This window comes from Sarcophilus harrisii, chromosome 2, assembly GCF_902635505.1.
Source record: "Sarcophilus harrisii chromosome 2, mSarHar1.11, whole genome shotgun sequence".
NCBI lineage: Eukaryota > Metazoa > Chordata > Mammalia > Dasyuromorphia > Dasyuridae > Sarcophilus > Sarcophilus harrisii.
This window is the reverse complement of record NC_045427.1, coordinates 499,540,119-499,559,288: the sequence shown is the minus strand read 5'-3', so window position 1 is coordinate 499,559,288 and position 19,170 is coordinate 499,540,119. Positions and strand designations below refer to the sequence as shown.

The window sequence follows — 19,170 nt, the reverse complement described above, 5'->3', positions numbered from 1 at the left end:
ATCAAGTAAAATAAGGAATTAAAATAAAAGGCAAAAAGAAATAAAGAAAAATCGTAACTATGCAATGTTGTGTGTGGGCTTTTGTATAAGTTGGATATGTTTGATCTTGAGAGAAGCACACTAGATGTGTTATATGTTGCATGTATATATATAGTAGGTAGTATATTATAGGTATTCAGTTAACAACTTTTTACAGCAGTTAACAGTAATCTTAAGTTAGATCTTTTTAAACAAGTTTCAGAACACTTGTATTTTTAATATTAAAAGACTATTTTTAATCAATTTGATTATATTAAAAGAATATCCCCTTATCCCCAATAATGACTTACTCCCCCTATTTACTCTACCTTTTTGTTTATCTAAAAAACAAATTTTCAAACTACCAACTCCCAAATCTTTTTTTCCTTCCCCAAAAACCCAGGTGGTGGAATGGGTGGTATGAACAGCATGACTGGAGGAATGGGGATGGGACTTGACCGAATGAGCTCCAGCTTTGATAGAATGGGACCTGGTATGGGAGCTGTACTGGAAAGAAGCATCGATATGGATCGAGGATTTGTTTCTGGCCCAATGGGAAGTGGAATGAGAGACAGAATAGGCTCCAAAGGAAACCAGATATTTGTCAGAAATGTAAGCAAATAAATGTAAAAGAAACTTGTTTTCTTTAATTTTCTTTGTGTATCTGTTACTAATACCTGTTTTCATTCTAGCTGCCTTTTGACTTGACTTGGCAGAAACTAAAAGAGAAATTCAGTCAGTGTGGTAAGTATACAAATGATTGCAGATATGTTCATATTAATTATGGAGGAGAAATTACTTCTTAAAGTTCTTAAAATTCTAAATGTATTTACTCATATCTATTGAAATTACTATTTTCTGGTTTGATTTCCAGGTATAATTACATTAAAGGCTTAAATGGAAGCTAAATGTTTTTTAAATGTTTTCTTGGAACAATAGAGGTCTGTTGTTAGGGATTCGAGGGAAGTCTGAAGTTGCTTCTTCTATAAAGTCTTTGATTTAAAGAATCTAACTTTATTATTTGATTTGATTTGATTTCTACTGTTGTAATTTATATTGTTGTATATGTTGTCAATACTAGTCAAGTGACTTCTTTCAATTCATTGGTTCTTTATTGTCTGTCCAGATCTGATTTAGGCGCTCTCAGGAGTGTTATGAGTTGCATATTTTACACCTCTGATTTAGGTCATAATGGACTTGGACAAATAGCATAGAGGTGGTAGAGTAGGGGAAAAAATAATCCCTAGTTTGAGGTTTTCATGATAATTTCTGTCTCATAGTTCTCCTACTTGTCTGGCCAGTCCTCACTCATTCTTTGCTAGATTATCTATCCAATGTAACTCTAGGTATCTTCTTATCTCTTCTTTTTAATCAAATCCCATAGGTACAACCATCATCTGTGTACATATGACTCTAATACACACACACACACACACACACACACGTGCACATGCGCACGCATGTATATTCAGTTTTGTTCTTTCTCATGGCTTATCTTCCATCTCTTTAAACTATTTAATATCTCTCTTTTCTTTTACAAGCAAACTCCTTGAAAAAGCCTCATATATTTTTTACATGTTGAATATTTTCAATTGGATATCTCATAATCATCTCAGACTCAGCATGTCCAAAATAGAACTCATTATCTTTTTCCCCAAATTCTTAGTGTTCCTCACTTTTTTATTTCTTTTGAAAAAAGGTAATCATCTTCAAGTCACTCATATTTGCAACCTTGGTGAATCTTTGGCTTTTTTCTCTCTCTCTCTTAACTGTCAAGTCCAGTTACTTGCCCAGATTTGTTAACTTCTTTTCTCTAAACTTTAATGTCTACTACCTCAGTTTAAGTCCTTATCATCTTTCACTTAACCTATTATAGTAAACCCCTGTTTGGTCTTCTTGTACCCATTCTCTTTTTTCCCAGTTCAACTTCTACACAATTGCCGCACACAGTTCAAATTCCACAAATATCTAAAGCACTTATACTTAAGAAACTTTTGTGGCACCCTGTTTCATCTAAGTTAAAATATATAATTTTCAATTGGTCATTTAAAACCCTTCAAATTAGCTCTAACCTACATCTCAAAGCTTCGTGCATATTATAATTCAGATAGTCTGTGGTTTAGTTGAATTATTTACTGTTCCTTCAGTTAGGCATTTCATCTCCCTTTTTTGTACCTTTGTATAAATTACTTCCTATGCTTAGGGCATTCTCCCTCCTTACCTCTTAAAATATTTAACTCAAGTGTAATTTCCCACACAAGGTCTTTCCTCCCCACAAAATTATTTTTTGTTTACTTTGTGTATTTTTTTGTGTATACTTATCTGTATGTGCGCTGTTTCCCCCAATATAATGCTGATGGCAGGGATTCTTATTTTTATATTTGATATTCTTAATATCTAGGACAATGATTGACATATAGTAAACATTTAATAAACATTTTCTTAATGAAAGAAGTCTGTCTTCAAGCAATGGATGAATGTGGTAATTTAATTACTTGGAATAGAGGGGAAATTACAAATGTTTCTTGGGACATTGTGTTTATTTTTTTTACTTTGAGGTTGACATCAGGGCAGACAGCTTTGTTAATATTGGCACCAAGGACATTTTATGGGCAGTCAATGATCATGGGCTCAAATAGATGCCACCCCCCTATGTGCTGGGAGTATTAAGAAAGAAAGAAAAAAAAATTGCTTGTACCTCCAAGGACCTCACATTATAATAGAGGAGAAAACATAATAGAATTGCTACATACATTCAAAGCATATTTGTACACCATGTAATTAATACATATCAATCATATCTGTTCAACAGAGTGGTTTGAAAATAATTTCAGAGGGCACTAGCAATGGAAGGAATTGAGAAAGGTCTCCTACAGGAAGTGAGATTTTATCTAAGTCTTCAAGGAAGCTAGGAAAGCTAATAGATGAAGATCTTCTCAGGCATGGGGACAACCAGTACAAAGATATTACATCATGAGGTAGAGTTCATCTGTAAGAAATGGCAAATAGGCTAATCTAACTAAATCATAGAGTGCAAAAGAATTATATAAAACTTTGAAAAGATAGGAAGGGGTAAAGTTGTGAAGAGCTTTAAATCAAAAGAATAGCTTATATTTGATCCTAGTGGTAATAGGGAAATAGTTAAATTTATTGAGGAGGGCTAGCATAGTTATCTGTGCTTTAGGAAGATCATTTTAGCAGTTTATGGATTAGAGTGGGGGAAAAGTTGAAGGAAACCAGAAAGAAAGCTGTTGGCAGTAGTCCACATATAAAATGATGATGACTTGAAGTAGATTAGTGGCTATGTTGAGTAGTGAGATGGAGACATATACAAGACCTATTGTGAAAATAGACAATTTTAAAATAGATTGGATACGCAGGGTAATTATCAGTGAAGAGTTAATTCAGTTATGGATGACATTGAAGTTGCAAAGTTGGGTGACCAGGAAACTAGTGGTACCTTCAACAATAATAAAAATGTTAGGAAGAGGGGAGCATTTGGGGCTTCATCTTGAGTAGTGACTTCTTTTTTGAACATGTTGAATCTGAGATGCCTATAATACTTCTAGTTGAAGATGTTGTGTCTACATACATACATATATATGATGTAAACTATATCCGACAATATAATTGGTTTCCTATGTATTTTATTTTCTTAACTTTAAAATATTAATTTAAGAGGAGATCTATAGTTTTCAAAAACTAAAAGTGATCAATGACATAAAAAGGTTAAAAGTCCTTGGTCTAAAAGGAGAGGAGAGCCCAGGACAGAGCCTTTTCATGTTTTGTGGGCATGATATGGATGATGAACTAAAAGAGCCTGGAAAAGAATACTCAGATAGAAGGAAAATAAGGAGAGAACAGTATCCAAAAACATTATCCATGAGGAGAGATAGTTATTGATAGTATGAGAATCTGTAGAAAAGTCAGGAAGGATTAAGCTTAAACAAATCAGAAAACAAATATTTGTTAAATGACTTTTAAGTGCCAGTTAAGAGCTGGAGATATAAGCACAAAGAGTGAATATCTGCTCACAATGGGCTAATACATACAACATAAATATAAAGTTAGTAAATACATATACACACACAAATATATATAAATACACACACATACATAACACATATATATGGACATACAAATGTATGTACATACAAAGATAATGTAGTTAAATATGAAGTAATTTGGGAGAGTGGGCATTAGCAGATAAGGATATTTGAAAAGAACAGAGAGAAGATTACTCTAGTTATTATATCAGGGAGTAAATGTCCAATGAGGCCAGGGCTAGGTTGTGCAAGAGCTTAAATGCTTAAAAGAGTTTATATTATATTTTAGAGGTAAATAGAAAGCTTCTTGCAGTAGGAAGTCATATGATCTGCTCAATGGAAAATTACTTTAGCAGCAGTGTGAAGAAAGGATTGAAGGAATAAGAGAATTGAGGTAGTCTACTAGGAGGCTGTTAACAGTAATCTAGATAAGCTGATGAGAGTTTGAACTAAGATGGTAGTTGTATGGATAGAGAAAAGGAATTGGACATAGGTGTAGTAAAAGTAGAAACAGCAAGATTTGGCAATTAATAGGGTGTGTAGCATAAGTGAAAGTGAAAAAGTGATTAAAATGCTGAGGTTATAAACATGAAACATTGTAAGATGATGGTGCCTTCAAACTGGGATGTTTCAAAAAAGTAGATTTGGTTCAGTGGGGGATATCAATGAGATAATGGGGAGTACATGCAATTTTGGTTACATTAGGAGGTTGGGACTGCCAGATTATGAAGAATTTAGAAGTGAATTTTAGTAGCTGAAGCACCTAATGTAGATTATTTTTAATCAAGTTAGCAGAGAAGAAGAAAAATTGTGGGTGATAGACAGCAGGGTTGCAAGATCTAGTTGAGTATGTTTTAAGGATTGGTTAGAGACATGGGAGGTGTTTGTAGCTAGCAGAGAAAAAGCCAGTAGATGGGGAGATAGTAAAAATGAGAAACAGTGAAATTAATAATGGAGGTACTCCATTGGAGAAGATGGGAGCATGTAGGATCCAAGGTAAATTATAGAGGGTTTGTTTTGGCAAAAAGGATTACTATTACTTAATTTATACTTTAACATATTTAACATGTATTGGTCAATCTGCCATCTGGGGGAGAGTGTGGGGGGAAGGAGGAGAAAAATTGAAACAAAAGGTTTGGCAATTGTCAATGCTGTAAAATTACCCATGCATATAACTTGTAAATAAAAAACTATAATAATAATAAAAAAAGGATTACTATTTTAACAGATAGGAGTGAATAAGGAGATAGAGGGAAAGGATGTTTTTGTGATTTGAAAAGATGAGAGAAGGACTCTCAGTGAATAGCTTCAATTGTTTTTCTACAGGAGTGTATAAGTAAAATTCTGAGAAGAAAATAGGAGATGATGTGGTGGGAACATTGGGGAGAAATGAAAAGGTTTAGAATAGTAATTGGTTGAGTGCAATAGTTGAATAGATTGAGGTTAAAAAAAGACTGCTTTGGGGCAGTGGATAGAGTACCAGCTCTGAAATTCAGGAGGACCTGAGTTCAGATTTGACCTCAGACACTTAACATTTCCTAGCTGTGTGTCTTTGGGCAAGTCACTTAACCCCAATTGCCTCAGAAAAAAAAAAAAAAATTGCCTTGCTGCAGTGAGAGTCTAGTTGAGATTATATAATAGTAATAATTATATAATATAACATTATTTTATAATTGTAATTACACTGAACCTAATGTGACCCATTACTATGTAATTTACATTTATTTTTAGTTTTCCTTGGTCTACTTTTAGTCTTAATCACCTTGAGTTTTTAAAGAATGTAAAAACAAGCTTCTTAAGTAAAAAATGATAGAAGTGGCAGTAAAAAGCTATCTTCAGTTTTTATTCTTCCTATCCTCAAAGAAAAAAAGCAAATTAGTAAAAGGGCTTTGGGCAGTGACTAATCCTTTGAAGGGCAGTTGATGTAAGTGGGAAAAGATATTAAGATTAGGTAAGTAAAGATATGACATGAATTTCTGTATAAAAATTGAATTAAGGACATTGTGGACAATGGTATAATGGCTTTCAACAATTACTGGAAATTTGTATAGGGTAGCAGATTAAGGAAACATTATTATTGATTTCTTTTAATAGTTGGAAAGTGAAGATGTTGTGTTCAAAAGAATTTAAATGATAAAAACAGGTGCTAGAGCAAAGAATATAGTTAAAATCTTACTATTGTGTACACAAATTCCAGGTAGTGGCATTGATTGAATCTTCTCCTAACTGAAACAGAGTTTAGAGTCACAAAAGTTTGTTTGGTATTTGTAGTTGGCAAGAGCGGTGGTGTTTTCAATATGGAAATAAGTTTTGAGAGAGTAGTTTTTTAAAGGCATCAAATGTGATTATTGCTAAAGTTTACTGTGTATTCTTCTAAGATGGTAAATATGTTTTCCCTTCCAATTCCAACTACATATGACTATTAAGATATTTGTTCTATGTTGAGTAAAAGTCATTCTTCAAGTCTATAAACCTTTAAAGGCTTATAGTTGAAGTTAATTGCATGTTTATTACATAACTTCCCTATTTTCCCTCTGATTACTTTTTTGCTACAAAATTTGGGTGTTTTGGAGGCAATTAAAGGAGTTGACTGAATGTTGACATTTCTTTCTTGAGTGGGATCCAACTTTTATATTCTGTTCTAGTCCTTAATAAATATTTGTTAAAATGAATTGCTATTCAACCAATGATAAATTTAGGGTTTACAAAGAGACAACATTTTTTGGACTTGGACATTATAGGAGTGTGTTTTGCTTGACTGTGCATATTTGTTTGTTTGTTTTTGCATATTTGTTTATATGCACAGTATAAACAAACAACATGGGTTGTTTTTCTTTTCAATGAGAGAGGCAGGTGGAAATCTATTTTAAAGTGAAAAAATTAACTAAACAAATACATTAAGATGCTGTTCTCTATGCCCCTGGTAGTGTGAACAATTATGTCTAATCCCAGGCAAATTTGGTCTACCATTCTTGTCTTGTCTACTATTAGCATTAAAGCCTATTGGAGATTTGGAAAATATCAGTTATCAAAACACCTCTTTTTTCCCTAATCATAAGTTGTTAGCATTTGCTATTTACCGCACCTTATCTAAAGTTGCTTGAAACTAGAGCGATCTTCTGGCAAACATTCTGGATAACCAGCATTTTTGTACCTAAAATTAGCTTAAAATTTATTGCTTCCACTTCACCATCCACTTGTCCCTTGCAATATGATTTCCATGTTTAAATTTTCTTTATTATTTTGAACTTAATAAACATGAACCCTGTCAAATATAAAGAACAAAAAAAAGCTTATATATGAAATCATGAATCTCTATAAAGTATATACTAAATGTGCTATGGTGGTCTAACACTTTTTTTTCTTTTTCTTCTTTTGAACTTAGCTGTCTTTTGTATATTTTTTACATGTTTAATTGATATTCTTTTTTGTTCTTTTTTTTTTCAGTACTTTAATTACTCCTCTTTTCCTTGCCCTTAATAAAAAGTAAATACAGTCACAATCTATACACACTGGAGTATGACTTCTGTCTTTACTTTCTCTTGAAATTTTTCTCTATAAGTTCATTGATGATCATTGAATTTCAAAATCTAAAAGCTTTTTTCTGTCTTCATACTGATTTTTAGTAATGCTGTCAATTCTTTCTGCCTTTTTTTTGAAAATTCATTTTTCTTTGACTTTATGATACTAGGCTACCTTGATATTCTCTCTACTTAATATTTCTCTGTCTCCTTTCAGAATACCTAAATACAAGTATATCTCTGGAGTTGGTCTTTCTATATTCTATTCTGGTAACCTGGTACTTGCTCCTATAATTAAGTATTCCTTTCACATAAATTAACCCTTTGTCCCTTTCTCTAAAGTCTTGAACTTTTTTTTTCTGAGCTATGAACAAATTGTCTGTATTTCAATATTTCCAATATTTTATCTATTAATGTCATTATTTCCTTTTGTTTTCTGGATACTTCTATCTGGAGAGGCTCTTGGTACCATAACTTCAGAATTTTTCAAACAGAATCAAATCCCATGCCATTCCCCCTAGACACAGACATATTCTCTTCTTGACTTGCTTATTTCTGTTAATAGTTTACCATTATTTTAATCACCTAGTTTGGAAACCACATGTTTCTCTCATATTATTCTTTTGCCTTCACCTTGTATGTCCAATCATTTCCCAAGACCTATCAGTTCTGCTTTTGCAGTGTTTCTCCAGCCCGCTTCCTCTCCATTACCATCATTCTCAATATTTCTTACTTGTTTTACAATAATGTCTTCATACATCTCCCTCTCATTTTACAGTAATTTAGCATTTATTCAGTCTACTAAGTGCTAGACATTGGGCTAAATGCTGGGGTCAAAAAAAATGGCAAAAAAGGCAGTATCTGTTTTCAAGGAGCTGATTGTTGGCGGAGATATACATTCAATTAATAACAACTATGTACAAACAAGGAATAAAAATGCATGGCATACATCTATACACACATACATAAGTGAGATACATAAGCTGGGGACAAAGCTGGGGGTAGTCTTAGAAGGAAAGCACTAAGATTGAGAGCTGAGAAAAGATTTTTGCAGAAAGGGGGACTTTAGATGAAACTTAGAAGAAACCAGGAAAACTAGGAAGTAAAGATAAGGGAGAGAGTTTCAGTTGTGAGGTCCATAGCTATGATAAAATGAAAAGTCATGTGCAAGGAACAGCAGGGAGGTTAATACCACTGAAACAATAAAGTATGTGGTGAGGAATAAGGCAAAATAGGAGTAGAAAGGTAAAAAGGAGCCATGTTATAAAAGGCTTTAAAAGCTAAACAGAATTTTATTATTTGATCTGGAAATAATGGGAGCCACTGGAGTTTATTGAATAGTTGGGATGATATGATCAAATATGAGTTTTAGGAAGATCAGTTTTGACTGCAAAATTGAAGGATTGGGGTAGCGAGAGACTTGGAGCAGAGAATAATCAGTAGATTATTCTCCAGAAGTGAAGTAATAAGGGACTGTACCTGGATGGTTGTAGTGTCAGAGGGGAGAGAAGGGCATATATAAAAGATGTTTCAAAAGTAGAAATGACAAACCTTGACAACTGATAGAGGAGAAGATGAAACAGAGTGAGGAGAGGGAGAAGGAGAGAAGAAAGGAGAAGGAGAGGGGAAAGCAGCCAAAAATGACAACTAGATTGTAAACCTGAATGACAGGAGATAGTACTCCCTTCTATAATAATAGAGAAATTAGGAAGAAAGGAAGATTTTGGGCGAAAGAGAACAATTTTTGTTGAGCCTTACGTGTCTTCTGTGGAAACATCAAGTTTAGATGTCCAATACAGTTGGAGATGAGAGGCTGGAGATCTTGAGAGAGATTAAAATTGGATAAGTAGAATTGAGAGTCATCTGCAGAAGTGATAAGTGAAACCATGAAAGCTAATTAGATTATCAAATGAAATAGTATAAAAGAAGAAAACATTCAAAACAACATTGGAGAACATCCATGGATGGAATGGATATGGCCTAGATGAAGACCCAGCAAAGAAACTCAAGGAGCAGTCAGATAAGAGAGAGCACTATCAAGAACACTTAGAAGGAAATGTCAAGGAGAAAAGAGTGATTGATAGTGTCAAAGGTTATAGAGAGGTCAAGAAGGATGAAGAATGGGAAAAAACTATTAGATTCAGCAAGTCAGACAGATCACTAGTAAATTTGTTGAGAGCAGTTACTGTTGAATGATGTGAAGAAAGTAAGAAGAAAGGAAGTGTAGGCATCTATTACAGCACCTTCTAAAGGAATGTAGTTGGGAAAGAAAGGAGAAAAATCAGATGTAGAATTACAACAGATTATGATCAGATAATGGAATTCAGATTTAATGAATCTGGATATGGAACATTTACAGATGATGGCAAGATAAAGGGAATAACCATCTCTGTGTGTAACTGATGAAATCAATAAATTGTTCATGAGAAATTGATAATTTGTGGGATTGGATGTTTAGATTTTCAAGTGTGTAGGCTGATTTAAAGTTCCCTTTGTATAGTGGTAAGAAGGCATTCTCCATTCTTAACTGCTACGTTTTTTTAAAATGTGGCTAATTTGGAGATAGGCCATTTCAGTGTTTTTTCACTGCCCACAATCTAGCAAATATTTGTTGAGTTTTTACCATGGACAGATAGTATTCTGGATATAAAATGTGTAGAATACCATCCTTCTAGATCTCATAACCTTATTCAGGAAATAAAGATATATACAAAGAGGGATAAGATAGATTTTTAAAAAGGTTTCAAATAGTACAAAGAAGTGATTTAGTAGAAAGAATATAGCTTTGAAGTAAAAGTACATGGGTTCAGATTTTGGTCTCGCCATATGTGTATGACCTTGGGCAAATTAATGAGCCTCAAGTGGAAAATGAAGGGGTTATTCTGAACTACCTAAAGGTCAATTTTTTCCAGCTCTAAATCTTTAATTCTGTGAAGTTAATGAGTGGTAGAAATAATAATTGCTTATTTGAAAAGTGTGCTAGGGCATGGTACTAGAGGACCTCATAAAAGAGATAGGCCCTGATAGATTTTGACAGATGGAAAGTATTCTAAGCTTAGAAAATATGTAGTGGTTGGAAAACCATAAGTTATTCTTGAAATAGCAAGTATACTAAAGTAGTAAGTATATGAGAGATGAGAATGATGAGAAATAAAGGTGTAAAGGAAAATTTGAGAAGGCTTTGAATACCTCTTTTAAAGACTTGGCATTCATATCATAGTTATAGGAAATAAAATATAAACTATTATTTGTAGGTGTATCTATTTTCATCTACTAAAAAGTGAAACTTTGTTTAAAAACCTTCATTGGTTGCCCATTGACCTGCTGAATAAAGTCTGTTGCTCAGCCTAGCATTCAAGATTCTACAGTTTGGCCCCACCATCTTGCTGTTTTATATTTAATTTCTCCTACACACACATCTGCCATATTGGATCATTCAACATTCCTCAAAATGCATGTCCTTTACTATTTACCTATACACTGTTACTTCTAGGTGAAATGTCCTTCACTTTTCTCACTGTCTGTCAAAAACCAATCAACACGCAAAGTTACTATCAAATGCTGTTTAAATCAGTCTTTCATCCTCCAGTCAAATGTGATCTTTTTTTCTCTTGGACCCCTTTGACATTTTTGAATTAATTATAATTATAATAATTATTGTTATTAATAATAATAATAATGGTCATCATTTATGTAGTGCTTTAAGGTTTACAAAGCACTTTATAAGCAATAATTCATTTGATCTTCACAGCAGCTCTGTGAGATAGGTACTATTATTATGCCCATTTACATATTAAGAAACTGAGACAAGAGGGTAAGTGACTGTTCCAGTCACACAAGAAGCAAGTATCTGAGGTGGGATTCAAGGTAGATTTTCTTGACTCCAAGTGCGGTACTCTATCTACTGTGCCCCCAGCTGTTTAACCTATCTTATTATTCATCTTTCAGCACTTAGTAATTATTTGGATACTTATCTCTTCCATATTAGATTGCAATTGTAAGCCATTTGTAGGTTGTAATTACAATTGTAGATTGTAAACTATTTGAAGGCAGTGATTCTGTCTTAGTCATCTTTGTTTCTTTTGATTGAAGGCATTGGTGATGTTTAACCTGGAGAAGACTTGTATGGGGAAATGGAGGTACAAGTAGGAGGGGTGTGTGGTATGGCTCTTTATTTCAAATATTTGAGGAGCTTATTATATGGAAGAGAGGGATTAGATTTATTTGCTTGGCTCTCAGGGAAAGATCTAAGACTGAAAGACTGAAAATCTAAAGCTAAGACTAAAAAACTAGATACTTACAATGGAATGAGCTGCCTTTAAGAATAGTTTTTCCTGTCATCAAAGTAAATCAGTAAATTACCATTTTTTGAGGATATATTAGGATTCAGATTTTAGGTAGAAGATGGATTAGTTGACTTTCTGAAATCCAATCCATTTCTGAGAAACAAGGATTTAAATTTATACTTAGCATAGAATCTAATACAGAGTAGGTATCAAAGTATTTTTTTATTTGAATTTTATATTTGAAGAAACTCTTAGGAAGGAGGGGAAGTTTCCCATTGTAAAATGAAGGGAGGAAAGAATAGGTGAGTAGTATGATTTGTTAGTGTCACATTTCAATACCAACATTTTAGTTATAAAAATTATGTTCATGTTTCATTCATGTAAAGGACTGAAACTCTTGAATTCATGCACTGAGGTTGGACAGCCAAGCACTTAAGGCTAATTACTTATTGGACAATCCTCTTTAGCATATGCTTGGGAAATGGCCCGCTCCACTATTCTGTGCTGGCTCGATCTGTTGGTGTATATAGAGAATTGTAGGAGGGATTAGAGGGTGGAGTAAGACAAGCCAGAATTACTTCTATGCGGGAGAGGAAGAAGAGAGATGTGGAGATTCTTGTGTCCATTCCTCTCATTTCGACCAAGAATAAAGACCAAGGACTTTTGCTTATCCTGACTCTGGCTGATTCTAAAGTATCCAGGGTGCTAACTCGGTTTTCACAATTCATTACCATTTTTTCCAACATATTAGGGTGACAGAAAAATTACTGTTTTTAAAAATACATAGATTAAAAAAATACTATTGCTCTTTATTACTGGATGTACATTTTGAGTTTTCCCAAAAGTATGCATGTAATGGACTCACATTTATTCACTCTTTTTTGCTTCCATTTCTCTTGGCATGTTTTTTCACAATGTCTAATGACTCACTTAATGCCTATAATTTCAGTTCAAGAAATATAGGAATATTAATTGATTAGTGGAGAATAATTAACCCTGGACTCATTAACCTGATAGTCTGAGTTAATCCGTGGCAGTATCTTAAACATCCATTAATTTCAGGCTTTCCATAAAATTCTTCTTTCTTGATTCAGCCAAGTATAATAGTGTATCTTTTGTTGCTATGGAGGAAAATTTTCTCCCAGACACTCTAGTTAAGGGGTGGTAGGGCTGGGGAATAAGAGAGTTCACCTATTCTTCTGAGAAGCTGAATAAATTTGTTTCCATGAATTTCCAGTAAGTTACTAACCTACTTATTCATAACAAACAACTATAATAATCTTTATTAATTTCAATAATTGAAACTTCATTGAAAAGTTTCGTTACCATTCTTTTGGATAGAGAACAAAATATGTATGTCTATTAAAATAATGAGTTCTTTTGTTTGGTCCATATATTTATACTAAAATATCTTTTATCTGATAATTTCTCAGTTGGTATCACAATTTTGCTACATTATATATTTTAAAATCAGTTTTTCTCAGGATTACACCTCATTGGTTGCTTCACTCAAGGTCATGGGATGAGCTAAAAAGGATATTAGGATCAGAAGAAATAACATTTTAGTTTAGTTGAAAAAAAAAACAATAGCAACAATAACAACAAAAAAAAGACAATGATCATATAAAATGAAATTCTACAAATGCATTAGTATTCAGTTTATAACATTAAATTGGTAGATTCAATAAGAGTTTTAAATCTGGAACTGAACTTAAATAATTATATCTGATATAAGTTTTTCATTGTACAGATGAAGAAATAAACCCAGGAAGGTCGAGAGATTTGCTCAAAGTCACAAAGCTAGCTAGCAAAGAGTTAGGACATAAATTTAAATCTTGTGATTACTATTCTGAGATTTTTTTTCTACTCCATGATGTTTCTTCTTAAGATGTTTTGTTTTGTTTTGTTTTTTTTTTTGCTGACAGAGTACTTTTCCTTTATTTTCTGAAATTAAATGTTGGTCTGTGAAGGAAATATGGTACTTGAAAAATAGCTGCAACTTTTTTCCTCATTAAAGATGAGAAACTATCTGATGTGTCTGTGGTTGTTACATAGATTTATTTAACTAATTTTATGAGGCATATATATAAATTTCTTAAATTTCTTAAAATAAGCATTCTAGAATTTAATACCTCTAATCAGCCTATAGTATTCACCATGGGAATCTATATTCTTATTCGAGTGTGGCAGCTATTATGTTACAATTTTAAAATCATGCAATGCATTCCTTTGGCCATACCAGGAAATGGTCATTTCATTTTTAAAAATAGCCAAAAGTCATTTGGAGGGCAACTCTGGTGAATGAGGTGAATCATTAAGCTGGAAATAACTTGGTCTCAAACAAGGTGTGACTAAAAATTGAGTTTGATATTTTATGTTTATTGCTAAAGTTAGTTTCAGAACAGAAGTCACAAGTATATTTTGAGCAATGGTAATATATTTGGAATTAGCATATAAATCCCAGGATAACTTTGAAAGATAACAAATAATCTGCGTATGGATGTATAAATTTTATGATACTATTATTAGTCCCTTGTTAAGTAACTAAATAGTCCTATTTTTAATGCTGTTAAGTTGTGTCTAACTCTTTGTTACTCTGTAGTGTTTGTTGGTATTGACCTGAGGTTTTCTTGGCAATGATACTGGAGTGTTTTACCATTTTCTTCTCTATTGGATTAAGGCAGACAAAGTTAAGTGACTTGTCCAGGGTAACACAGTAAGTATCTGAAGCCACTTTTGAACTCAGGTCTTCTGACTTCATCCCTAGCATTGCATCCATAGAGCCACTTAACTGAATAAAACTTTTGTAGAAATATTTTTACAGATATTTCCCCTTTAGCTAATTATCGTAAGTTAGAATGGTATTTACTTTTCAAAATTCTCTGCCTAGTATACTCAACTATTAAAAGAGCTGAAAAGATTTCTGTCATGCAAGGTAGGTGTTGATCAGATTCTATTTATCTATTGATGCCTATTTGGAAACTTTTAGGTCTTTTTATTAAGAAAAGTATGTTAATTTCAAATTAACTAATAATGTCACATTACCTTTTTCTACTTTATATAATAATGGGTTCACTTATCTTAAAAACATCCTACTAGGCAGGAAAACAAATATCTTTTTTTTGGAGCAGAAAAAAAAGAGGGGGAGAAAAATAAAGCATTTATTCAAAAGAACAGGGGTCTATGATAGAAAGTGTCAGTAACTATGATAAGAATTAAGAATGAGGAAATGTACCAAAGCTGCTATTTGTTATGACTTCACATTCTTTCAAGAATGTTACCTCTGTTACCACCTGCTAAGTTCTGTTACTCATATGCCCTTGTGAATCTCTTAATGGGTTTGTTTGGGGTATACATAATTTAATAAACATTTTGAAATTTTGGTCTATCTTTTAGATAAAAGTAAAGAAAACTTTTAATTTTTAAAATATTAACATAAATATGTGCAATTTATATGATTTGTACTGTGGTTTTGTACATAAATATCTTTTAATATCCAGTGATACATTATTTCATTCATATTAGTAATAGAGATTATTTTAATTGTTTTATTTTTCCTGTTTGAAACTTTACAAAGTAAGTAAGTATTTAAATTCTTTGGGAAAAAAAGACCAAGTTTTAAAATTTACCCCAAAAAGCCAACTGGGCTTCTTAGTAATGTGGAAGGTAGACTTCTAAGTATCAGTAAGAGAAAATTTGTCCCTCCACTTTAGGTTCAGCATCTCCCAGTATATGTTTGAGCTATTAGGAGCGTGTTAACCAGTTCTTTCTTTCATGGAACTTATGGACTAGTATAAAGTAGATAACATAAAAATAATTGCTATAAAGTTTAAGTTGCTGAAAAATAGAGAAATCTTTATTATAAAGAAAGGTCATGGAATATAAGTGGAATTTTATAGATGGAATTAGGCCAACTGGGAATTACACCCTAACTAGAAGACATAGCTTGAGTAAAAGAAGGGAAATGTGAAAGAATGGGATGTTTCCAGACTTGAGAGCAGTCTGGCATAAAGAGCACACTTTGGGCCCTACTACTTTATTCTCAAACCACAAATCACAATTTTGAGTTTAGATGAGAATTTAGAATCTGTTGATAGGACAGACTTTATTTGCTACTTGCAGACATCTCTTCACCATACTGCCTGTACTCTGACCATCAAACTTATATCTCTCTTCCTCTGTCTACTACCTCCCCCAGCCTTAGACTATAACCATGAGTCTGATGGGTTAACTTTTTTGCCATATCTTGTAGGAACGTGAACTTCATGACACTTCCTATCCTTATATCATCCCTCCTTCCAGCTCTCCTTTGTGTTCCCTTCATTAGAATGTAAGCTCCTTGAAGGCAAAGGTTGTCTTTTTATTTGTACCATCATTATTTGGCACAGTTCTTGGTACCTGGTAAGCACTTAATAAATATTCTATATTTTGATGGAGTTGTAACATATGAAGCCAGGACTTGGGAATGTGTGCTCTTGAACCCACTTTCTTAAATTTTTGTTCCTAATCTGAGACAAGGAGAGAGAAAAGAAATGAGAAATGAGAGATATCCTTAGAGAAAATTTGAATTCAAAAAGTACAGGAAATTTTGCTTTGGAAGTTAAAGTAATTGTTACTTTCAAAGTGAAACACTGTAAGTTGGTCCAAAAAACTGAGGGTTTTTTTTTTCATGAATAGCAAGCCTAACAGTAATTAGAACTCTTAATTGTTAAAGCTTATTAAGGGAAAAGAATGCTATGGTTTTGAAGTGAAATGATACCCTAGCCCCTGTAGCTGTAGATTCCTTTACACATACTGAAACGCAGATGTTTCTGTCTATCCCTTAATCCTCTTTTAATTTAAATTTCTATTTCTTCAAATAACCATTTAGGGTAACTGGAAAGCTAATTCTTATTCCTTTTGTATTTTCAGTTTCATTTACTTAGCATGGCACATTTGGAGGCTATTTCCATTTTTTATTAAAAAGATTTTTTGGAGATAAACTTAAAATATTATAGTTCAATATGTATAATTTTGTACTTCTTGCTTAAAAGTAATTATTTCTTTAGCATTTTCCATTATTTGTTATAAATTTGTAACATTTTCAGCTTCAACTTGACTTAAATAGGTTCATATGGGTTATCCTGGGACATTAGTCCTTTTATTCTTCCTGGTGATTGTGCAGATCTTCTCTTCTTGTCTCAAGACACCTTCATTATTATGTTCCCTCTTTCAGTAAATATCTTTTCTTCTTCACTGAGAAAACTGAAGAAGTCATAAGAGTTTCTCTTCCCTGATTCTACCTTGAGATCCCCTCCTCCTAGCTTGTACTACTGCCTGATTCTTTCTCTTAGTGCCTTGCTGCCTTAGCTGGGCTACTTTGCTTGTCCTGTGTATGTTAATTGGTAGAAATGGCTGGCCCCTTATCCACAGGAGTTGCTTTCTCCAGAGGATTACTGTGAGGGCATAAGGTGATTTGCAAGGAGGAGATGGTGCACTCCTCGGTTCCTAGCCTAGCTACCAATTGGTGGCAGTTGCTCAGATCTTGTTGCTGATTGTGAGAGATATAGGCCTTCTCTCAATAAAGATTTCACGCCCCTTGTTGATATCTCTGAGAATTAGGCAAATCTGGTCATTTGATGGACACTGCTATTCTGGGGTTCAGGCTCCTTTCAACTTCTCATTAACCACTGACACTTCCTTGCAGTTTTGAAATATTGCCAGATATCCTTCATTCTTTAAAAAAACAAAAACAAAACCAAAAGCTTCATTTGACCTCTTTTTTCATAGCCAAACTAATAGAAAAAAAAACTTGTTTATGCTTGCTACTTTCTAATTCCTCACCTCTCACTTAATAGACATTGCTTTTTCTGAAAGGCCAATAATCATATTTTTATTCTTTTTCTCAGTTCTTGTCCATCTTGACCTTTCTGCAGTGGTTGACACGGTTGAGCCAACCTTCTTCTGTATACATATTCCTCCTTTGGTTTTTTGAGTCTGTTTTATAATGGTTTCTTCTTAACTGTTGGGCTAATTTTTCTATTTCACCTTTGTAGGATTGTTAGATGAGGACCTGCCCTATGTATGTAGGTGTATCCCAGTTCTCTTGACTCATACCCTCTCTTTTTCTTAGCATTCTTTTCAAGGGTTCTTGTCAGTTTCCATGGACCTAGTTATTCCCATGCGGTGGACTCCCAAATCTTACCTATCAACTTTATTTGAAAATAAAATTTTCAAAAAATTATCTCATTCCTAGGCCTTCATCTTACACATTTCCATAATAGATTACTCATTAGCTTGATACTACTTATAATATTATTTCTTTGGAAAATTGTTTGATGATATTTCCAGAAAAACTTTGGAATATGACCTGTCTTGAGTTGAAAACTACCTTAACTAGACTTAGACTCTTGAGTCTGAGTACGGCATTTGTATTCTTCTACCACCTTATTATTAGAGAGCAGATCTATAGCAAAGAGAAATTTCTGAAGTGGCAGAGTCAAGAAAAGAGAACTAATAACTCAGAATACTATAGATAAGAAAAAAATTAGTTCTTGTCATGGATTTTAAAGAAATTAAAAGAAAAAGATCTTTATAGTCCTTTGAAAATAAAAATTTGAATGAGCCAGGTTTTAGGAATTATCACTAGATTGCCTGTTAGGAATATGTATTAGTAAATCTGATGCTACTACTACTACTCCTGGTTGATAAGTCACACATTGTCTTCCTGTATTAGTGACTGGGATATTAGCTACACATTCTCTAATTTCCCAAAGCAGCGTATGGATAAACACTGTTTAGTAAGCACTCTCAGAAGGTGAAATAGTCAAGCCTACTGTGTTTGGAGGCAAAGGATCCATAGGCCAGACAGGGACAGATTTCATCTCTCCAGGGGATATTTCAGTAGTTCCAGCTGCATAAACTCAATTCTCCCCAATTGTAACTTCTTTTCCCCATCAGGTTGCTTCTTGGCTGATTGATCATGTCAGAGTACTGAACTTCTAAAGACTCTCTGGGTGTAATATCAATTGCCCATGCTCCAAGTGCTTTTTTGTCTAGGTCCCTGAAGTTGGGCCCTGCTTCCTGTTTTCTTGAGTCATTCTACATTCTGATGCCCAATGGAAGCCTCTGTTGCAGTTTGGACATAGAGTTTGGGGTCTTGTTTTCCCACCTTGTCTTTGCCAACATTGAGCTTTCATGTGCCCTACTTTACCACATTGAGAGCATTGACGAATCTCTCTGGAAGTCTTTCCATATTCAGATCTTGAGAAATCCTGCATCATAGTGTGGGTATAAAAGGTATTTGTGCCTACTGTAGCA

The 19,170-nt window shown here is 33.4% G+C and overlaps 1 protein-coding gene across 8 annotated transcripts in view; it reads left to right on the top strand.

Annotated features, from left to right (window-relative positions):
- The window catches only part of MYEF2 (myelin expression factor 2), a 49,563-nt gene that overhangs the window by 25,868 nt on the left and 4,525 nt on the right, over positions 1-19,170 (top strand). For 7 of the 8 annotated variants that reach the window (XM_031955136.1, XM_031955144.1, XM_031955140.1 and 4 more), the window contains 2 exons: positions 422-630; positions 711-762. In XM_031955136.1, coding sequence (XP_031810996.1) covers positions 422-630; positions 711-762 — 261 coding nt within the window. The remainder of the gene's footprint in view (positions 1-421; positions 631-710; positions 763-19,170) is intronic. The other variant, XM_031955141.1, reaches the window with a different exon arrangement.